We start from the raw sequence: 24,125 nt of genomic DNA, 5'->3' as shown, positions 1-24,125 counted from the left end.
TTTAGTGAGAAGCTATGAATGGATTAAGAAAAGAGAAAAAAAGATTTCCTTTGTTTCAGAAGAAATTGTGTGTCTGCAAGGATTATTATTTATGGGTGTAGAGCACAGAAAAGGATTTTTAAGGGAATTGGACACATTTCCCAATGTGGCACCATGTACTTCCAGAGACTGTCAAAGGGATGACAGCTACGCAGTTTCTCTTTTAAGACTGTGGAAGTTCACTAGGATACATCAATTAAAATGATATTCTAATGTGTTTTTTCTGCTAAATGAATGCTAATAGCGTGGCAGTACTTCAGAACAGTTTATTTTTCTCCTTAATCCCCACTGGTTTGGGCTTGGTTTCAGCCTGGCTGAGGGGTCATTAATTAGGCTGGTGCCCACTTCACACACACATCACTTGGTGACACTGATGGGACTCCTTCAAAGGGCACTCAGAGAGTGACACAGACCTCCAGCATCAGCCTCATCTGTCCCTTTCACCCTGAAAGGAGACTGGAAGGCACTTCAGGGGAACACATCACAATAAACACTGGGATGCCAGTGGAGTACAAATGTAGGTCAGCATGAAATCAAAGTGGGATCTGAATGAGGAGTCATCTGCAGTTATGCACTGTTTGCATTCCTGCCTACGTCAAAGCCCTCAGCAGCATTGAGGCCCTTGTTCCAAGTAGTTATAAACATGCACTAAAACAAAGTAAAATAAAATAAAATAAAATAAAATAAAATAAAATAAAATAAAATAAACCATTGCCCTGCAGGACTTGGACTGTAAATAAGAGGATGAGGTTTGGGATGCATCATACAAAAGGAGTGCAAGGCTTTGCATCTACTCCCAACAAAGCAACATTTCAATTCTGTGGGCTCCACACAGTGCAAGGCTTTAATCTTCTTTAACTGCTTATTTCATGACTTCCTCCTCATCAAATCCTTTCTACTCAAGAGTACAGATTTCTGCAGAGCGCTGCTCGATATTTTTATTGTTTCTTTATGAAACAAGATGTGAAACTGTCTCAGCAAACAGCTCTTGGCAGTACAGAAATGCTGCTGTCAGCCTCTTTTGGCTCGCTCATGGTAGCAGCAGAATTGCTGGGGCAGGAGGCATAAATGGTACTCAAGGCTTTATTACTACAAAGTCATGAAGACCACACTTTCCTGACATTAAGAGCCTATTCAGAGAGCAGAGACATTTGTCCTTTTACAACACAAAATCAAGCCAATCAGTATCACTACAGTATTTTAGTAAAATGCAGTTTGAGCACAAAGGAACATACTACAACACCAGCTATGGGATTTAAGGCAGGATTTACCTGCCCTAGAGAGAGAGAGCAGCACAACATTTTAAATCAGGTTTATGCCTTTTATTAGCACTGAGTCACCCACAATTTATACTGGTAGGAGCTGCCCACAAGAAGATATTAAATTTTATAAAGCTCTCCAAGAACCTGGAGGATAGCTGGGGAACTTACACTGCAATAAAAAAAACCAGGCAAGCTCCTCAAACCCCCAATTTCATTAATTAAAAAAGAAGGTCCAAGTTCTGCTCCTTCCACTGGGAAATTCCTCTGATTCCAACCACATTTCCACTGGATCAACTATAAAAAAATTCCCAAACCCAAACTCAACAATATAAATCTCAGATTTCTTGTATCCAGGTGATGAGACCTAAATATTAAGAGTTACCTGGTGTACTTAATACTTGGCATTTTCACCTGGCACCTGCTATGGAAGAACCAGAAGTTGCTAGAAAGTCACAGAATCACAGAATATCCTGAGCTGGAAGGAACCCACAAAGATCACTGAAGTCCAACTCCTGGCCCTGCACAGGACAGACCCAGGAATCCCACCCTGTGCCTGAGAACATGAATAAAATATTGTAACACTGTGTGCATTAATAAACAAAACAAATTCCTGTTGCTTTTTTACAGAAGTAGCCAAGGCAAGGGGCTACTTTGCTGAAGCCTCTCTAAAGCAGAAATAAACTGGAAATAGGCCTCAAGACTGCTGATCTGGAAACAAAATGAAACACTCTTCTGACAGGCTTAGCAATAACATTTAAACAGATGTAATAAGCAAATAGAGAAGAAATTGAATATCAGTTCTGTTTTCTAGAGAAAAAGCAAACAAAGGCAAACTTCTGGAAAATGCATACACCATGCATCCAGTTACTATGTTATGGGGAAAAAATGCCAAAAGCATATAGGAACTGGAATTGCCTTACACTAGAAATTTTGAAACATGGTTTACTTCAAGTTCCTTCTTCTTATGGAAACCCTTTGATGCCAGAAAATCAATTAGTACCACTTGTTTAAAGTTCTGTAAAAATACTTTTGTCATTTATTCTAAGATGTATTCTAACATTGTATAGAAAAGTTTCTTTTCAAATTTTCCATATCAGGCTTCAAGAAGAAAAACTCTGAAGAAGAATGCTGTCCATACCAAAAATTTAGTTTGTTTTTGTCTGGACCATAATGTGTCTATTGGAAAACCTGGCCTTGAATTTCCTTGGCACCAGAAGGACTCAAAAATAGGTACCCCATATCCTGATTGTTGGGCTGTAAGGCACAGAGGGGACTCCAGATCTCACCTTCCCCTGAATAAAATCTGAATTCAGTAATCACCTGGGGAAGGCAGTGGGGGTGACAGAAAGTTCCTAGGCAGGAATTCCTGGCCAAAACCAGAGTACTTGGGAGAATGGGCTTGGGGGGCATTCTGGTGCTCAGATGGATGAAACAAGGGACAAGAGGACACTGCTGTGGGAAGCTGAGGAGACAAGTAACAATAATTTAAAATAATGGCAATAATAACTGCAACCTCAAACACTCCAATGTGAGATTATAACCCATATTTCCCAGAATTATTTAGGGAGGAATGGAAGGGCTCATTGGTGGCAAGTCCTGGGGCTCAGGGGTAGTTTCCATCCTTGCTCTGTTGCTCCTCTTCCCCTCCAGACTTGCCCTCAGACTGACTCCCCTCCTCTGCTCTGCTGCTGATGGACCAGAGCCATGCAGCAGGTTTTACCCCACCAGGAGCTGGCACAAACCCAGCACCAGTCCAGCTTAGTTCACTTCCATCATATTTACTAAAGGACCACTGAAGTCAACCTAATTAAAACCTCTGCTCTTGCCTTTCCAGCAGTGGGGGGGTCCAGCTGCTGTGCTAATGATATCATGCAACACAACTGCAGCCATCTGCATAAGTAATTATTGTCAGCTAGAGATGAAAGAATCCTTTAAACACTTGCTGTGCTCCCTCCTTCCACCCAACCACGCTCTGTCACCCATCCCAAGTGAAGACAAAGCCATGTGGCTGCTGGACCAGGAGCCCAGCAGGACACTGCTGCCTCTCCCTGTGCCAGCCTCTCCAGCTGCCCATATTCCTCACTCCTCCTCTAGTGAAACCTGGGTTTTAGCTGTGTGGTGCCACCCAAGAACTCTGCTTTAATGCCCCTGAGCCCTGAGGAAGGGACCACAATTCTCTTTGTGTGCAGCCACATGCATAACTTATGAAATAAATAAACTAGAAGACACTCAAGGGGTTTATACAGTACAAAATGTTTAACTTTTCTCATTTCTAAACACCTAAACTATAGTCTTATTATTATTTACTTCTTCTAAAGATTTCCAAAACAAATGAATTGCTTTGTGCTGCCCTCCTACATTTGGATTTTTTCTGCATTACGCATCTTCTTCCCCTCCAATCAATTCCCCTGTTGTATAATTGTGTTTTGCATCATTTTGGATCACTGAACAGATCTCTGTCATTTTGCTGTAACTTGCCTCCCATGGACAATCTGATTTGCAAATGAACTGGTTTCCCCTCTGCTATCCAATGGCCTCCAATAAAGTTCACACTGGCTGTGAATAGCTAAATTCAGTTTCCCACTTTTCTTCAAAAAGATCTGAAAAAAAAAGGAGGGGGGAAACTGGGATGGAAGGAGACAAGAATCACATGTGCCAGGGAAGCACATGTGTAACCAGGGGCTTGAAGATAATCTACTGCAGTAATTAAAAGCACACTCCAACCCTGTTCAGCATGTGTGTTCTTTTGTTCTCTGAGCACTTATTTTGTAATCATTGGATTGCCAAAGATTTAAAAAAAGGAAAAAAGATGCAAAATGAGTAACTTTTGCTACAATGATGCGGGAACTCTAACAGCAGAAAGGAAAAAGCATCAGGGTGCCTCAGTATTTACTTTTTATTTTGTGAAATCAGTTAGTAGAAAATCCTTGAAGCTTCTTAAAAACCTATCATAAATCAAGATCCTAAACAGCATTGCTTAATGAGTAACTCCCTTTGGTGGGATGCTACAACTCTTTCCAAACACAAGTGTTTAGCAGCTTTAGACTGCTGGGAAAAATATTATCTGCATACAATTTAGCCAGGTGATCAAGATGACTTGACTTTCAGATGGAAAAAAAGACAGCACAATGGGGAATTCAGTCTCAAGCTGTTGAGCTGTCATCTGACAGCCCAAACAAAGCTATTTTGGGCTAATAGCATGCTTTCTACTCCCTCATATTCCATTACTCAATCTGGAGAACAAAGAACACTTTTTGGGGGAAAGAATTTCTTTGGGTTTTAAACACAATTCTCCCTTTTTAAAGATTTTATTTTCCCAGTATGAACCAATTTTCACATATGTATACCATACATACATTCATATGTAGCTCCATGTTCCTCCTATAAAATCAGTAATTCTGTTTTTTGACTACCTCCTGCTCCAGTAACACATTTTCAAGTGGCATTTTGTTAATTGTCACAGTTAACAGTGCTCACACACGTATCTGCATCTGCAAACCACATCTCTTTTTTCTACTCAATGGACTCTGTAAAAATCCTAGAAAAAGAAGCTTGGTTCAAAAGGAAGAAAGTTTTTTTCTAGAGAGCACCTCTTTCTTTAATATTCTTCAAATGTTATGAACAGATTCTCCATTACTTTATTCCAGGAGGCAACAGGGTTTTTTCCTCTCTGCATGGGTAATTAATTAATATTCCTGAAGCCAATTGATTAGCATTAATTCCTTGCCAGTGCTTAGAGAAACACCTCCCTGCACATTCACCTCCCCCAGTAACGTGTCCCACTCCTTACCTGTATCTTCCACGGGCAGCTGAGGTTTTATTTCTTGCTCTGCTACGTCTGCAACAACTTCTGCTGCTGCTGCTGCTTCAGGGGGAGGTGGTGGAGGTGAAGGTGGTGCCTTGACAGGTGTAGTGGACTCCGGGGTCTCAAATGCTTCTTCGGAGTCAGAGCTCCTGGGGAGAATCAAAACAGAAACTGGTGAGCGCAGTGAGAATTCATGTTTGCAGGTCAGGCTTGGCAGCACTGGGATTCCTGAGCTGGTGGCACAGACCTCAGCTCTCAGGCTACCTCTGTGCTTCCCAAAGGAGATCTGGCATTCCAGGATGGCTTCCAGAGCAGGATGTCATGGCTGTGGTTTTCTCCCTAGACAAGGATTCATGTAATTTGAATTACAGAAGTGAACACACACTTGGAAATGAATCCATCCTGCGAATCCTGCTTTGCAGTGTGAGGGTGGCTCAGCCACACAGACCAATACCCCTGTGCTACTCCCTTGCATAAGCACACCTAAATTAACTAAAAAATACAAATAAAAAGACTCTTCTGAAGAGAATTTCCTAGCTTCATTTAAAAACCCCAAACGTCTAAAACAACACCAAATTTCTTTGTGTGTCCTCAAGGGTGAGAGAGCAGATATGAAGGTGAGGTGCAGGCAACTCCTGTGCATCCTCCTCCCATGGCAATACTACATTCTATTTTCAGCAGAATTTTACCAGAGCCCTTTTCAAACAGACCTTGTGACACAAGGGAAGACAGCCTGTAAAATGCATGGAAACCTAGTATTAGAAATAATCCTTTTGTGGCACCATGTGCTCACAGGGACACAAAAACACAGAGACCACCATGGGTTGATGCCAGCCCAGGAATGAGACAGCAGCACTCAAAATGGAGTCATTCAAGTGAAACACAAGCTTGAAAGGGAGCAACTCTACAAAATAATGAGGAACACAAACATTAATTAAAGATCTAAACCATTCAAGGACACACCACTTGCTCTTAGAGGTATATAGCCATAAGAAACTGTCCTTCTAGGTCTGGAAACTATAGATCATACTCAAACTGAGCCCAAATGATAAACATTTCATCCTTTGTTTGGGAGCAAGGAATGCAGTAACAATGGTGTCATATTCAATATGTACTGAACATATGTTCAGTATCCATTCAGTAAGAGTTTCTGTTAGTCAGATGCAGTTTTGGACTGTTGGTCTGTAATGAAGTAAATTGAACACAGCAGTTTGCTGAAGGACAGGACAGATTTGCCTCTTCCCAGTGGGTTCTTTGTTGCCATAAAATGAGAAGCCATTTCATCCAGAAGCACTCCACAGGCCAGCCCAAATCAAGGGCTCCTCTCATTTTGCTTGAGTGAGAAGGTAGCTCTGAGCTGCCAGACTGTTTGGTTTCCTGAGACCCCTGATTATTTTGAGCAGCTCCATGTCAGGAGAAATACAAACACAGGATTTACATTCCTTTGCCTAATTCTATCATGGTATAAAGCCTTCAGAGAGTTGGGGGAGAAGAGACCCCAGTGCCACCTCAAGGAGCACAGTGGTCCCAATCTTCCCTCTCCCTCTTCTCTGCAGAATCCCAGAGACAGCTCCCACCCCACTGGGATGCACATCATGACCCTGTGCCAACCAAATCCTGGCTCATCACCCCTGAAACAAAAAGAGTTCTACTAGGTTATAACTTCAGGTCTTTGGAGATTTCTTTTTTTCTCCCCAAACCTACACAGCTCAAAACCACTGTGTCTGGCTTTCCATTATATCTGCTCCTCAAAAACCCTTTGTGCCACTTCTTTAACCATCCTCATTCCTCAGGCCACAGAACAGTCAGACTGGAACAGGCACACTGCATCATTTCAAATCATAGCCCTCCAAAGATGCACCATGTTTTAAGTTCTACATATTTTAAGCTTAAAGAACAGCTGCAAACAAAGGGCTTCTATAAATAAAGCTTCACAATAGGTATTCAACAACAACAACAAATAAGCTTTCTCCTCCCTCCATGGAGCTGGTTCAGGAAACTTTAAAGTTGAAGAATCAAAGAGAAACAGAGTTGTGTGATATTTTCCCAGTGTCATAAAAATAAACCCAGGAAGTTATCATCTAAACCAACAAAATGAGAAGTAATTCATATCTCTCAGGCTTTCACGTAGTTCTTCATTGTGCTGCATTTAATTAATGTTTCACCCTTTACAATTTGAACTCAAAGTCTAGCTCTGAAACACTCAAACAATAATGTTTAGACTCCTTTTTCCCAAACTGTCTGTACAGGACTCATAACATACACAGAAACTGGAATGGAAAAACCTCTATTTTCATATCCTACTCAAGGAAGAATTTGTTAAACTGCCTTGATGGAGCAGCTCTGTGTCCTCCTTAGTTAAATTATGGAGAGAATCGGTGCCTGTTTATCTACCTTTTAAAGGAGGCCCCTCTGTTTACTTGGTCTCCTCCTTGGATGAATTGGGGAAAACCATTTGAAGTAAATAGAAATACTTGCTCTTTTTTGTTCACTGCATGAGTTTCCACTCTGGGAAACCTCTTGAGTCTGTGGACAGACAGTTGAGGTGCCTGAGGTCCAGAAAAAGGCTTTGTTTTGCCAATATTTAATAATTCCCAAAAGATTCTGATGCAACACTCCTGATTTTCAGCTAGTACAATCAAGTAAGAACTGTCTTAACCATAACTCAAATCCTTGTTATGAGAAGCAGTTGTGCTCACAAAGAAAATTCTATTTAACAAAGAAACATGAAGGGAAGCTTAATACCAGAAAAACCTTCTTTATCATGGCCTGGGATCTGGGCAAGGGCATAAAGCCTGGAAGCACATTCCAGTACTATGCTCCAAAGTCAACATGCATCCTGGAAATATTAAATCTTGTGTTCAGTTTTCCTTAGTGAAAATACAGATGATCTCTCTTACATGAGGTATTTTTTAAGACCACAGTCCTACGTTCAAATGGTAAGAAAAGATTTTCCCAGAAAAACAGGATTTTCTGTGAAAAGGAAATTATGTATTTCAGCCAGTTCAATTCACAATGCCTTTTATCTGAGAAACACAGGGAATACATGGGACAAAAAGAAATAATGCTGCTGCTGTACAGTTCTTGGTGCAAAGCAAGATTGCCAAATTGTGATACATCCTGAGAGTTGGCACCAACTCAAAGCTGCACAAGGAGCAGCCACCACAGGTCCAGTTGTGGGAAGGTTGTCAGCAAAGGAAGAGTTTTGTGCCTTCTAGAATATGATTCTGAAGCTCCAGCCAAGGATGAAGCAGAGTGTGAGGCTGCAGGACTTGTTTGTGGGGCAGTGATGAAGTGGGAACTACAGGAAGGAGCCTGGGACAATAGTGGGAGCTTACCTTCATAACATGTCATACAACTCTTTCCACCTGTATCCTCTGGATTATATACATAACAAGTGAAAAAATACAGATCATAGAAGTCACAAAACATTCTTTCAGTCTGTCTCTTTCATGTCCCTTCTTGAAAGACACCAGTAAACAGTAAATCTAGCACATACAGATAGGGTCCCACAGCAGGGGAGAACAGGGAAATCCAAGAATCAGACCAGACCAATGAAATCTGGCATCAACTTGAGGAGCCTGAGCACTCCCACTCTCATATGGGAAGTCTGAGCTCTTGCCCAGCCTGTTACATAAATCTCTGGAGGAAATACTGAAGGCAGAACCAGGGTTGACCTCTCTTCCTCACCTCTGGCCATGTGGAAACCCAGCCTCATAAGTTACATTACCTTTTTTATAAACCACAGGTTCTTACAACTGAAATCCTCCCCGATTTGCATAAGGAAAAATTGCCTTTTTGTCAGTGTAGCTGGAAAGTAAGAATGAGATTTCTTCATTCCCCAGCCTCTCCTCCCTGCCTGCCCTTGCCAGGCAGACACAGCTCTGAAGTGAGTGAGGTCACCCCAGTTGCCACCAGAAAACTCAATTCATTAAAAAGTGGCTTTCAACAGAGCTGTGGCCTTGGGCTGTGGTGGGAATGCTGCCATCTGCCTTGGGTTCCTCCAATATTGACACTGCAGCAGCACAGCCAGTGCCACCCTGCTCCCTGCTCTCGTTCCATAGCAGGGAAAGAGAATATAAAAGAAATTTAAAAGCAGGACTTTGACATGAGGACTGAGCTCAGGAGCATCACCTCCTACGGAGATGCTCAAGGGAGCAAAACTGGAACTGGGATGTGTCAAGGGAGCTCCACAGCTTTTGTAGGGTTACTTCATTTAATGCTAAATCGATATAGAATTTCTATTTAGTGTATAGCCTGCTTCAGGAAGAAAGACAAACATGCCTGACTACTTTATGGAGCACTGATCTATTGATGTGCAATATGAACAATTTGGAGAGGAAATAGGGGGTGGTATTATGAATTTCTGAAGCCAGGAGTTGGAGCTGCATTACTGAGGAGTGCTGCCTGTGCTGGGAGTGAGGAGAGGGAGATGGAGCCAAAGGAGCTGCTCTCCATCAGGCAGGGTTGTGGATCCACAGCTAACAAGAAGACTGGCTTCAGGAGGATCTGCTCCACAAAAACAAAGGTGAACAGACTCTATTTCAATTTGCACATTTTCTTCCAAACTTTGCACTTAGGCAAAGTATGGTTTATTTCCTTAATTAGTGGAATGTGACCTGGATTAATTGAGGTCTCTCCTACCTGTCAGCAATATCACTGATGCCCTTCCAGCACTCCATAAACTCAACCTTCTCCCTGCTGCTCAAAAAACTCTGTTCACCAATTGTTTTTCCCCTATATTTTATTGACATGACAATTTCATTCTCATGGTGTATTTAGAAATAGGACACATTGGGAGGAAATAAACCAGGCAATCTTACAACACACACACAACAACAAAACCAAACTGTGTTCCACTGCCACCCAAGAGTGCTCAGAGGGAGATGCAATGAATCAAGGACTGCAAAGGTTTATTTGGACGTTTGCAGATTGCCCTCTGATTGTAGTGTGAGTGACATTTGGAGGTGTACAGAGAGACTGAGGACTCAGAAGACGAGCAATTCCTCCCTGACCAGTTTTAGCTGGTAGTAACTCCTGCAGTCTTTTCCTGAGGTACAGCTGGACTCCTTGAGGGAGAGGAGACAGAAATGGGTATTTTGTCTTTTTTTTTCCCAGCTCATCTTTAGATCCCCATGTTCTTTACAACTGGCTAGAGCTGCAGCTCAAGGGGAAAATGTCTGTCCAAGTACATCCATCGCCTCCAGGAAATGTAAACCTCATTAAAGCTCTCTGCAGACCTATTCCCTGAGCCTCAGGACCCAAACAAGGAATCTGGCACCAGGGGATCCTCTCAGCTCCTGCACCAGGTACTGGCAGGGACCTGAGGCAAACAGAGTCCAAGGCCATGGCATGAAGGACCCAGATGAGCAAACACTGCAGTGCTAATGCAAAAGCACCATCTGTGGCAGGACCTGAAGGAAGCAGATTCCATCAGGCCTGGCCCTGCAAAGCATTTGCAGCTGTTACATCATAAATTTAAGGTATAAATTTCACATGAATATTTACTGAACAATTTATCATGCAGCATGAGAGGAAACTCAATCAGAGAGAAAAGGAAAAAAAAAAAACAACCAACTTTTTAGATTGTTCAATTTAGTATTGAAGATTAATTTTGGCTTTCATTCTGGGTATCTCCCACTGGGAGATGAGCTGGAAATAAAAAGGAGGAATGAGTTCTGTAGTTTCACCTCCATCGATCATTTTCAGAGATGATCCTCATAAAGGCAGCATGAATAATTCAGGTGTGGTTTAGTGATGAGCCCAGAACCAAGGGTGCAGGAGTGGCTGCATCCTTCTGAGGTCAATCTGGTTGTGTGTTACTTAAGCAGGCACTTTTACTGCAGTGGCAAGGCCCACACAGGCTGATAGATCTGGAAAGACACTCAGGAACTCCAAGCTTCAGAGTTTCTAAAGCCAGAGAGACAAGGCAGACAGAGATATGCATTCATTTCAGTCAAAGCTCATTCACTGTAAAAATCTGATAAAACTCTTTCAGATTTTCAGGTGTCATTTTCAATGGTTAAAATGATCTTCTCTTAAAAATCCCTCAAACCCAAGTAAGCTACAACACAAAAAGAACACCAAGGCAGGATGTTCCAGCAATACATCTCTCCAGATGAAGATCAGTCCTGCTCTCAGCTCTGCCTCTGAACTGCTGCACATACACAGAATCATAAAACAAGTTTGGGTTGGAAGGGACCTTTGAAATTCATCAAGTTCAGTGCTCTTGGGGAGCTCAGTTCAAGTCTGCCTTACCCAGCCAGGCTGGGGCCTTTAAACAGCATGGACAGATTCTTGTAAATGTATGCAGAGTCCAGAGGGGGGAAATGACTGCTCATTACATTTTATATTTGAGGGCTTTTCCCTTTTGTTTATATAAAATTAAATAACTGGCAATCTGTCATAATTCATCTTGTGGCATCATTTGTGGTTCAGTTACACAAACCTAATACAGAGACATACACTGTCTTTTAGTCTTTTTTTTTTTTTTGTTTAGACTGTAAAAAACACAGCCCTGCATCATAATTCAAGAACATCAGGAGAGCCCAAATGGTAATTCCTTTCCTGGAGATCAAATTACCACTTCAGGTCAGCAGCCATTAGCTGACCCAAGGGCCTACTCAAGAGGACCAAGAAATGTTCTACAGCTACAACAAAAGGTCATTTTCTTAATCCCAGCACTAGGTTGGGAAAATACCAAAGATGTGCCAACTTTCTATGCTGTGATTTTTACATAATATTTGCCTATTCAATGGCTTCCAGCTAACATGACATTCCCCAATAATTAGCTTATTTTAACATGATTGTTAGCTATTTCATGTTTTGAATATGAAACATCCCTACAGATTTAAATTTTGATATTAAATTTGAACAGCAACCCACAGAAAACAGAGATGCAATGGTGGAATTATCTGGTTATTTTAGGTATTAATATTTGGTGTCTACCAAATTGGAATTAGTCTACCTATCAAACCTAGCACCCACAGATCTGCTGAATACATGGTTTTAGAAAACAATGCAAATATATGTGGTGAGTGGCATAAACCTCACAAACTTTCTATTATGCTCTAGAGGCATAAACCTCACAAACTGTTTTCCCTTTCTCTAATAAAACATACCTTTGGAATTATAGGATGTCTCAAAAGAATTCAGGGCCCCCTCTGGGGTTTGGAGCAGATGATCTCCAGAGGTCCCTCCCAACTCCAGCCACTCTGATTCTGTGAGAACCCTTGGCCCAGAGCAGAGCACAGCCTGCAACCTCAGCCCAGCCTGCTGGATGGGTGACACTTCATGGACCATGGAAAGCCATCTGTCCTGCTGCCTCTGCCCCCTGGGAATGCTCCCAGAGCTGGATCTGATGCTTGTATCAAATCAGGAGCTGGGGGAGGTACCAGCATGTCACTTAGTGTCACCACAGTCCATTTGCAGGACAGTTCCCTCAGGGACACATCTCTGACCATTAACTATTAATGGACCTCTCTCACACTACTCCAGGGAAAAGTGACAAGATCACCCATCCTAGGATTGAATAAATTCACAACAAACCCATACTGTGAGGAGACCAGCCACAAAAGAAGATGATGTTGGGAAGGAAACAGATCACCAAGCTTTCCTTCAGCTCACATCCTGCTCCCACAGACACCATCATCCCACAGGAACATTATTACTGATGTGCACACACAGGATGAGGATAAAGCCTTGAGAATGTAATAAAATGATGTTTGGTACCTGCAAGGTGGACACAGGAAAACCACAGGGTACTGGTCTCTGAGGGGCTGCTCCAGTGATGTGCACAATGCCCCAGACCTCTGACCAGAAGTCAGTGGAAATTCAGATTTCTAGTGCTGAGAAAAGTGCATCACCTTACAGGGGAATCCTTCAGTCTGCTGGCTGGTGTGTATGGCACACGTACAGAATCTATATATCATATAATATGTGCACAGAAAAGGCAATCACACCTTGTGCTACTCACCTGCAACACTCCTGCCACATTCTACAGATTCCTGCCTTGCAAAGTCTGACCATCAAAACAAAGCCATAATTTCACCACACCATTATTTCAGCTTAAACAATAATGCTGGAAAATAATTCTAGTCCTACCTTATAGCAAGAAGTTCCCCATACTGCTTTAAATCATGTTAAATATTTCATTTTCATTTTATAACAGTCACCACTGCTGAGTTACCAGATCTCTTTTATTTTTACTTTAAAACAGGATATGGCTCAATGGAAAGTATGACTCCAGCTTCTTTTATCACAGCAATTTCAAATCATTTTATAGAAGAAATCCATGAACTGGGATGAGGTTCATTTCCTTGGTATCTTCATTCTTTATCCTGTTGTCTTTCTGATGCATTAAAACACTAATTAAAAACAATACTGTAGGACAGAGAAAGTGAGGGCCATTTAAAAAAAAAAAGCTTTTTGTAAAAGAACGCAATCAAAACTGGAAGTTTTAAACAAAAATCATGTTTTGCATTCAGAGTAATATTCCACAAAATCATCTGCAGCTCCTTCCTCAGCAGAGAATTTCTGCTCAACCCAAGAGCAGGATAACATCACGTGTTCATTTTATGGCCTGAGCTATGAAGCAGCAGAGAAGCATCCTTTGCAATTCTCACTGAAAATGAGAATCCAATTCTCACTTAAAATGTCAAATAAATCCCATTCCACCGAAACGACACAAGAGCTCATATTGACAGGGATGTGTGCAGAAAGCAGGGCAGCAGCTCCTCTCCAGAGGAAGATTTTAATATTATTTCAGCTTAAATATTCATACAGAAAGCACAGCTCCCCAGAAAAACAACCACTATTACAACAAAGATGACCCTTTTCAGCCCACAAGGATGTGTGGTGAGAGGCACAAGTTTGAATTTTGGGACACAAGGAGGAAGGTGATCCTGTAGCCAGAGCCAGGTGAAAGGGGCAAGGCTGAATTTTGGGACACAAGCAGGAGGGTGACCCTGCAGCCAGAGGCAGGTGAGAGATGCAAGGCTGAATTTTGGGACACAAGGAGGAGGGTGACCCTGCAGCCAGAGGCAGGTGAGAGATGCAAGGCTGAATTTTGGGACACAAGGAGAAGGATGATCCTGCAGCCAGAGGCAGGTGAGAGATGCAAGGCTGAATTTTGGGACACAAGGAGGAGGGTGATCCTGCAGCCAGAATCAGGTGAGAGATGCAAGGCTGAATTTTGGGACACAAGGAGGAGGGTGATCCTGCAGCCAGAATCAGGTGAGAGATGCAAGGCTGAATTTTGGGACACAAGGAGGAGGGTGATCCTGCAGCCAGAGGCATCCCCTGCCTTGAGCAGTTCTGTGCCTCCCCTCCCCCTGAGCCCAGAGGGTGTCAAACCCTCTGAAGCTGCCCCAGAGGATCTCAGCTGAGGTGTCAGTGATGGACAGCAGGGTGGATTTGCTGTGAAGGGGTGAATATGGTCACACACTGCTGCTCTGTTGCCACTGAGTCACTTCTCAGCTCTTCCAGTCATGGGGGTTCCAAGCTGGAGTGCTGGGATAACTCAGTGTCTGAGCTCAGAGACAAGAATCTGCATTTTCTTTTCTAACATAGGGGAGATAACAGAAATAAAATGCTAGGCTTCCCCTTTCAGAGCATTATGTGGGACTTCAGCAATGGAAAGTAGTACCTTGTGTGTTATCCAAGCCACACAGATCAGTTTGGAAATGTGTCTGCTGTAATAGATTGCAAAAAGAAAACTAGGAATACCTTAAACATTAATCACTTGCTATAAAAAGGCCCGTTTTTCCTCACAGGATGGCTATATTTAGAGAACAGGATTAGAACTGCAGTGGAGGAGAACTAAAAGGGCATAAGCATCTTAAAAATAATGTTGAATTTTGGGTTTTAGCCTATTGTCTTATAAGCAGTCTTCCTACCATAACTGAAATGGGAAGAAGGAATTATTTTTTCCTGCTTTTTCTCCTTGTTTATTCAGCAATTTTGAGCACATTTTGTGCAGAAGCCAAATTCCCACTCCCCCAACAAAAGCCATTTCCTGCTTTCACACAGCAATGCTAGAGAAATGTCTCAAGCTGTGGGAAACCACATCTGAAGGAAAAAAGACTGCGGGATATAACATGGCACACTTACAGCAGCACTTCAATCTACTTAAATCATTTTTCTAACTGATTAGCAAGAAGTTCCCCATATTGCTTTAAATCATGTTACATTTTTCCTTTTTATTGCTTTTCCTGAGATCTGGCAGGGTATGTTTTTCAACACCACTGATATAAATGAATAATAAAACAATCCTCCATCCTTTCTGGCCAGCCTGCTTTCTCTTTTACTGGCTTCAGCCTGAATAATGAAAATATCTACGCCACAGAAACGGGACTCAGAATTGAAATTGTTTTGTAAATCCCTACGCTCTTCTCAGGCAGATGCTTTATTCTCTGAGGTACAACAGGAAAAAGCAATTTAATTAAAGGCACTCTTCTTCAGACATCACAACTGCAAATATACTAATGTGTCCCTAAATCACCAGAGGCTGCTGAATATTCAACCACAGAAATCTTTTAAGAAAGATGCAGACTACCCCAATATCAAAGGTGGAAAATGCTTAAAACAAATATAACCAGTTAATACACAATAATCCCAGCCAGTGATGCACTTTGCTCACCCTAGTGGGTAAGGGGTTGGGGTTTCAATCTGTGGTTGATGCTGAAATATTTAATACCCCTGGCAGGTATCTTTCCTCTTCTTTTAGTCCCAAGGTCTAAAATTTTAATCCAGGAATCATCTTCATGTGAACTGTGCCCCCATGAAGAAGCATCCCGTGCTCCTGCTACACAGCATCACCAATGGGAAACAGATCAATAATTCATCAGGAGCCAGAGCCACAGGTTGGGAATTGCTTTGTTTACTGCAGCCACCTTTTAAATGCAACAATGTGGCTTTGCAGAGCCACCTCTCAGCCCTGCCACGCAGCTCCAAACAGGACCAGGGGAAGAACAGCACGGGTGGATGTGTGACACCCGCCATTCCTGGGGTCTGGTTAATCCTGGGAGCATGGAGATGCTGAAAACAGGGGGTGTGGAACGGGCTGTGCCCCTGCAGTGCCTGTGGACGGCCCTTCCTTTCAGAAAGGAGACAAGGATTACACGGGGGTGGAGAAGAGACACGGGGAGAACCTTTACTGAAAAGGAAACAGAGGAGGAGAGACCCTCTGCCTTCAACCTGCTCCATATTCTGCCTTTTTTGGCCCCTGCACAGCCTCCCTAAAGAACTCTGCAAGATCCTCTCTGACCCTTACTCCTCTATTTCAACACCTAAAGCAGCTGCATGGACAGACACGTGGCCAGCAAGCAGTAGGAAAAAAGAACAAAAAACACATATCTTGACCTCTTAACAACAACAACAAAATCTCTGCTTGGTCTCTGCTCATTCCATCTCCTGCCTCGGGTGGGTGAGATCCAGCTGCTGCTCCAGCCCAGTGCAGCTCTGGAGGGCTTCCCACTGCCTTCATTCACCTCTCCCATGGGCACACTCAGTGATGCTGCAACTCTCAGGGAAACTTCTTCCCTTCCCTTCCCTTCCCTTCCCTTCCCTTCCCTTCCCTTCCCTTCCCTTCCCTTCCCTTCCCTTCCCTTCCCTTCCCTTCCCTTCCCTTCCCTTCCCTAGCTCAGGAAGCACCAGCTCAGCCCCACAGTGTGATGGAAAGAGCAAATCCCTGATCTCCAGTGGCATTTCTTTCACCAGCTGGGCTGCCCTCAGCTCAGCCAGGTGAGGAGCAGCCTGAACCTTCCCTTCCCAGGCTCCCACTTTGCTCCTGCACTTGGCAACTTAAACAAAGGGATCTGAATTCCTTGCTCATCTTTCCTCTCCTTTAGCAACCAAACCCTTTTCCCAGCACAATGCTGGACTCATTTCTAAGGAGAGCAATGGGCTGTTATTAACAAGACCAATAAATGCAGGTTTTTATGCTGAAGGAAATCAAAGCTCTGAAGGAGCAGGAGCTCATGTGATTGTAATTGTACCCTGTGTCAGATACAACCTGGTTTACATTAAGCCCTACAAAAAAAGCTGCTTTTGTTTAGGAAAACTGTACCGTGTAAATATGGACATAACTCTAAGGATTCCGATTAATCAAAATCAAATAAGCTTAAAATGGAAAGACACAGATTTTCTCAAAGTTTACATATTTGCCCCAACAGAACCAACAGCCCCAGTTCTTCTTCTCAAAGAGGTTTCCCAAGCATCCATTCATCCCCTGAATCACTCCTTGCAGCAAAGGGAGAGGAGCTATAGCAAACAATACTGCAGGGCAGCAACAAACAAGGAACAGAGCTCTACAGTTGTCCTGAGGTCTGTCTCAAACACATCCACAGCTGCTTCAACCAAAATTCAGTTCACATGCAAACTCCAATTAGGTTTCCAGAGCCAAGGAAGGATCTCACTGTCCTATCTAGTGTCACCATCAATGAGGGCTCTCAGGCCAAAACCTGCCTTACAAGAAAATTTAAGACTGTAGCGGAAAAAGGAAACTAATTCAATTTTTTCCCCATTAAACTGGTTCTAATGGGAATACAAAACATGATATCCATAGCCTGCTACTAAATTCAGATGGTTGCTTAAGAGCATTTAAGGATCTGGAGAGAAATTACACTTTTCCTTTCTTTGCTTTTTCCAAAGTAAAAATACATTTGCTTGTTTGCTTCTTACAGCAAACCCGCCCACTTTCTCTAAGAGAATGCAAACTGCATTGAATTTCTAGCTGTAATTACAACTCTGCCTCTTGCCACTCAAAATCCTGTTTACCTGGGCTACATAAGAAGCTTGGTACATAGCTAAATCCTCACAAATCATCAGAGGTGGATAAGGAAACAGTACCCATAAGACATAAGCAAATATAAAAATGATAGGTGTATGGTTTTAAAACAAAGGAAATGTGCTTGTAAGAGACAGAACTGCTTTTCTGGATGCTGTAATCATGTTAGAGAAACATTCAAAGCACCCAGACTATTACCTCTTGAAACACACAGCGCTGAAGAGCATCTTTGATTTAAATCTAACAATCAGTTCCTCTGAGTGCTGGGTCAAGGCAAGCAAAAAGCAAAAAAGCCTTTTGCAGCCAGGGAAGCAGCTCTGCTGGTAAATGACAGCCACAATGCATGTGCAGGAAATGCCTTTTCATTCATGTTTTTACCACCTCACATCAGTTTTTATTTTCCAATTTGCCTGCATGTCATAATCCATAATAGATGACAGCAGCTCCATTACACGTGGCATAGGGCAGCCCACTCCGTATGGAGAGCTTTAGAGCACACATGGGTTTGCCAGACGTGTGCTGTGCCTTGTTAACACAGGGCTGAGGGAGGCTGGGGTCTTTTCATTTTATTTTCAAGGCTAAATGTGACCTGCCTACTTCCAGTGACAGAAGAAGTGGTTGATGTAACCACCTCTCATATCAAAGGGAGCGCTGTCATTGACTTCAGAGATGAGATCCTTTGGGCTCAAATAAGGGAGGCTGGAATGAAAGACAGGGAAGCTTGACAGAAGAATCTCCTCGTTACTCCTGGTACATCTTAAGTAAAACATCCCCATGGCTTCCAGCAATTCACCCTGTTTAGCAGATAGCCCAGCAGATAGAGCATCCTCTAATTACTGATGGGGGATGCTCACTGAAGGCTGTCAGTAAGGGGAAGAAGAAAACATTTATGTTTCTACATAATAAGCTGACAATAGGCAGAACTGTCTGTCAAGGGATTAACTCAGACTAAATATCAATTCGGTAACATCAGCTTCCCTTCCTCCCAAGATCCAAATTCCTTCAATATTTTTAAATTTTATCTATATATATATATATCCCACTCTTCCATGTATATATATTTATTTGGACCATTTTCCTCTGTATGAGCATAGAGTACTGTGCAAATATTTCACCAGACTGATTTCTTTCAAACTTTTAAGAGCCACACAATGGATTCTTCCATGTTTGGAAGACAGACAAGCAAGGGCTGTTTTTTTACACATACGGAGCGATAACTTTTATAAATACATGTGTATACAGACCCTTACACAAAGAAAACTGCTCACATCTCCTGTGCAGAAGGCTGAGACAATCCAGTTTAAATTTTTCTGAGTCTCTCCTGTAACCAACAGACAAAAGACCACGCAGCAGAAGAAATATTGAAAAACAACCCACTGGGACACCAGCATCTTGGCCTGCTACCAATGATCAGTGACATTCAATTTCTTTCTTGGAGCCTGCTCCAGCTCCCACTGAAGTCAGTGGGCATTTCACTATCAACTTCAGTGGGAGCTGGCCCAGGCTTCAGTCATTTTCCTCTTGGATTGGCAAGGGATGCAAACGTTAGAGACGCAGCACATAAAGCTCCTGATGGGAGGAAATAACACATCAGCACCCCTTTGGCTGATCAAGAAATGGGCACTGAATGTAAATCCTGCCAGTTGCTGCAAGGACAGCAACCATAATGCAACCAGAAAAGCAAGGTGTGGTTTGTGCTCAGGAGAAAGAAACCCTTTCCCCTTAAAAAAATACATTTCAGGGATGACAAATGCTTAAGAGCTCCCAGCATTTAAAACCCTAGCAACGTTTCCAGTTTGCTAATACTTAAAAACGTTGCCAAGAGATAGAAATACACTGCTCTTACAAATAAAAGCACTGAAGATGAAGGTGGCAGCACTTGGCAAGCTGATTTGTGCTCGCACCCTGAGCAGGGCAGCACTGGCATGTCAGACAGAGCACACAAGGATGCCATCTCCGGCTGTGTGTGCACCCAACAGACCCGTGCACACTGAGCATCATCTCACTGTCACCGGCTCTTATTTCAGCAGAGCCCACTCCTATTATCTGATGGAAACGTGCCCCTGACTGAGCTCAATCTGTGACCACCAGGGTGCCTGCTGCGATTTGCAAAGCACATGACAGAGCTCATAACGTCAGCAGCGAGGTCTGAGCCACCCCACTTTCATCTGCAGTTAACTTTTATTGTCAGGGGCTTCCCTTGGGCTCTCCCTTTTTTATCATTCCAAATTGACTTTTCTTTTTTCTTTAAATAAAAGGGCAATTGTCTGCTGCCAGCGAGTGCTAACAATCCACAATGAGCAACAGAACACCCGGGCTGTCAGTAGCAATAGTGGGTTTATTGCAAACACTTTTATCCTGGCTGAAACAAATTTACATTAAAATTGGGAATTTGGCATATGCATGCAAAAAGGGCATATTTAATCATAGTTAAAATCTTAACCTAGACCCCTTTTCAGCAGGGGTTCTAACACCAATTTATTTCTACAACTTTCCCTAGTGTTTAATCAAGAAGTCCATCATAGGATACTTTGGAGGAACTCAGCAGTTATTTAAGGAATTTGCCTCTGTAGTTTTTTTGATGCTATTCTAGTCCAGTAATGATTCCTGACTGACACCCCCCTACTCTAATGAACTCAGGGCAGGCAAAGCCAACCCTGCTCTCCCTTTGTGGAGCAGCTCTCCTCAGGGCAATCAGCCTCTGCTGATGGCAGAAGTGATGGCTTCGGGGATGCTGGAACTGCGTGGGCAGCTGCCCAACTTGCCTGGGACATGGCCAGATGTTTCCGCCTCTGAGCCATCACTGCCATTAAGGAATTTGCTTATGTGTGCAAAGCAAGCCAAATGCAACCTCATTTAAAAAGCACTGGTAAAAGTTTCAGTGATAAGGGTAGAAAGTTAAAACCTCCCACCAGAACTGATGACCATGACATGCTACAAGGATGTTCTTGTTTCATAAAACAGGCCCATGATAGAGAAACACCACCATTCTTATCTCATTTTGAAGAGTATTTAGTTGAAGAAAGCAGCACGACCTCTTGGTGATTTTTTTAATACAAGATTAGTAATACCTTCCACAAACTCTTCCCAATGACATCAACAGTTACTGAATGATGCCTGTGCTAAAAGTGCATCTGTTGATTATGTCAGCCCTTAAAAGATCATCTTGAAACCCCACAGGAATGACTAAATGCAAAACATGAGTAGGTTTGTATATGAAAGGAGTCATTGAGAGAGATGACAATGTAATTTACTCAAGTACTCCTCAAAGGTACAAATATATATACCTTCATTTATATATATATATAAGTATATATATACACACACCTTGATCTTGCTCATCCAACAGAATGCATTCTTAAAAGGCTGTGAAAATTGAAGACAAAAAGCCTGAACACTGTTTTTAGCAACATGTCTTTTATTGCCCAGTCCTTGGACCGCTGTTAATAATCAACAGCAGTGTGTGCAAATGAAAATGTCATTTATAGTGCTTTAAAGACAATGAGGCATCCATTTATTCCACCATATTATTAAAATAGATGATTTTTATAGGAATGTCGGATGGAACTATAGGGGGGAAAAATGTTAATTGCTGAAGCTACGCATCAAAAGAACAAAGGATGCAGAAATGCTGTTAGGCCTGTATCTTACAAATATAACAAGACACTGTCAAGCAAAGCTATCTGCTGATGTACTGGAATATGACAACAGGGAGCAGATACCCACTTGTAAGGCTTATTACAGAGGCAAAACTATCAGTTACTGCTCTATCATTCCCCAATGGCTCTGAAGCACTTACCTCAAACACACAAATGATGTTTCAACCATAATCAGAGCTACCTTAACAAGCACACAATAAATTGAAAAAAAAATTTAAAGAGACCTGTATGAGGTTCATTTGTAGACAGGCCCTAATGGATAAATACCTAAAACTTAACCAAAATACATATTCAGTAATGGACACAGTAGTCAGACATGTTAAGATAAATGTGATTTATATAACTGTAATGACAAAAGGACACAAAGCAGTCCTTCTAAAACCTGTTCAGAGGTAAGGTCCATGCTCTAGCATTCCAGCTTACCAGCCTGGGGTGGAGGGTTAAGGAGAAAAGACTGTTGGCTAAGTAAACTGACAAATCCTCTACCAATAAACTACAAAATCTATTTACAAATGGGAAACGATGCTGCTATACCTGCATGCACATGCACATTTCTGCACTTTTATACGTGATTTAGCCACCCAGAAAAGTGCTAACTCTCTCTGAACAAGCACAAATTGTCTCCTTTTTCCTCCCTCCCCCAGCAAATCTTTGCGAGCCGGCCTTCAGCGAGGAGAGACCTAAGGACACCTTGCTTATGCTTCACAGAGGATCTAACACCATGGCAGGGATGGATGTGACAAGGCTGAGGCTGAAGAAACACAGTATCCGTGCAGAGAGAAGCCCTGAAAAAAGCCCAGCGAAACGGAGCTCCACGCTGGGCGTTTTAAACCGAAAACACCGAGGTGGCGGTGGGCTCGGGAACGGGGAAGGGGCTGGGGTTTTGTTCTCTGGCAATGCTGGTTGTGTTTGACTGACCAGGCAGCCGAAACACGGACAGACAGAACGCACAGGGGCAGGCACACAGGGAGCGGGGTGCCCTGGCAGCGGCACGGAGCTCTCCCACACCCCGCCGAACAAAGGCCTCAGACACCCCCACGGCAGCGCCCAGCCCGGGCGCTGCACGGCACCCGCACTTACATGGCCTCAGACGGCTCCCGGACCAGGCCACCTGTCTGTGCCTGCTGCAGGGACTGCGAGCCTCCCATCCTCAGCGTGCCCTGGGCTCGGGGCTAGGCGACAGCAAGGCCGGCTTCCTGCGGAATCCCCCCGGCGAGCAGCCCCGGCAGCTCCGGCTCTGTGGAGGCTGCGGTGCTGCAGTGCAGATGGGAACAGCTGCTCGCATCAGTGGCAGCACAGGCACGAACACTTCGGCAGCTTCTCCTCTCTGAAGTGTTGCCAGTTTTGGCCGTGGGTTGTTGGTCGGTTTTGGGGTTTGTTTTGGTTTTTTGTTTTTTTTTTTTTCTGTCCAGATGAACGGTGTTTATAAAATAAAACAAAATCCCGGCCGCCGTGACGGGGTAATCATCTGCTAAACAGCTCCGGTGCAGGCGCCTGGAACGGTACTATTGGCTATGGAAGCCGGCTTAAAAAAAATAAAAAAATAAAATAAAAAAAAAAAAAAAGAAGACGAAGAAAAGCAGACCCTCCCTTTAAGCACACATTGTCAGCTACTGTGGCTCTCTAAGGACCTGCAGGCAGGACCATTACATTGTGTTGACTCAGCCGATTTGAAATGCAAATGCCCGTGTGCGCCGGGCGCCGCGCACACATCTCCCCCCAGCCCCGACCAGCCGTGCTCACCGGGACCCTGGCACGGAGCATTAACGAGCAGAACGGCTGCTTTCTGCTCCTTTCGCACACCAGCTCATCCCTCTTGCGGGAAAAAAAATGGAATCTTCCGTGAGGAACGTAGGGAGAATATCATGAGCAGCCAAGGTAAACAAGCCAAAGTGGGAGCAGCTCCATCCGACACTAGGGCGCTTTAACCATTCTGCTCCTGCCTGCACAGACCCCCTTGGTGGACAGGGATCACAGACCCCCTTGCTGGACAGGGATGCTCCATATAGGTGGGGAGGATCTTTAAGAGCACGGATTTCCAAGCCCTACAAATCAGTTTGTCCTTTTGCCATCTAGGTGGTACCAGGGCACTGGGAATTCTAAGATGCTGAAAAGGATGGGCACCATCGCTCTCCACATCCCTGTTGTTGGCAAATAACAGATGATGCACATACAAGATGTGTTTCACATCATTAAAGGAGAAAAAAAAATAAAAAATCAGTTGCACTGGCGCCTGTATCGGGGATGAAACTCTAGGGATACAAATGGCTTGAAGCTATGTAACAATTCTGGATACATCACAGGGTGGAGGGGTCAAAAGGATCAGATAAATTTAACAAAAATATTAAAACGTGCTGACTTCCAAGCACCGACCACAGCACAGCTTTTATGCTCTAGTGGAGGCCTCATTAGGCTCAAGCTTTCAACAGTTTTGGAATTTTTTTTCTCTGCTTGAATAAATCCAGTTTCTTCTTGCTTGACAGGAGAATGACTACTGAATGCATGTATAACATTCTGATTCTCTGGGTGCACCCACAATAAATTGTTCTTGTTTAGCAAAGATTAAGAACTTT

General features: G+C 43.2%; 1 protein-coding gene across 5 annotated transcripts in view; it reads right to left on the bottom strand.

Annotated features, from left to right (window-relative positions):
• TACC2 (transforming acidic coiled-coil containing protein 2) overlaps positions 1-23,355 on the bottom strand; it is a 57,779-nt gene extending 34,424 nt beyond the window's left edge. For 2 of the 5 annotated variants that reach the window (XM_071446324.1, XM_071446325.1), the window contains exons 1-2: positions 22,633-23,355; positions 5,092-5,255 (exon numbers count right to left, since the gene is read on the bottom strand). In XM_071446324.1, the coding sequence (XP_071302425.1) occupies positions 5,092-5,255; positions 22,633-22,700 (232 nt within the window). In that variant the 5' untranslated portion in view covers positions 22,701-23,355. The remainder of the gene's footprint in view (positions 1-5,091; positions 5,256-22,632) is intronic. The other 3 variants (XM_071446326.1, XM_071446327.1, XM_071446328.1) reach the window with 2 other exon arrangements.
• Between the last annotated feature and the right edge of the window lie 770 nt (positions 23,356-24,125).

Source organism: Agelaius tricolor, unplaced genomic scaffold, assembly GCF_023055355.1.
Source record: "Agelaius tricolor isolate 1412-34295 unplaced genomic scaffold, bAgeTri1.0.p SCAF_22, whole genome shotgun sequence".
In the NCBI taxonomy this organism is placed as follows: Eukaryota; Metazoa; Chordata; class Aves; order Passeriformes; family Icteridae; genus Agelaius; species Agelaius tricolor.
The sequence above is the reverse complement of the archived record's forward strand: the minus strand, read 5'-3'. Positions and strand labels throughout refer to the sequence as shown.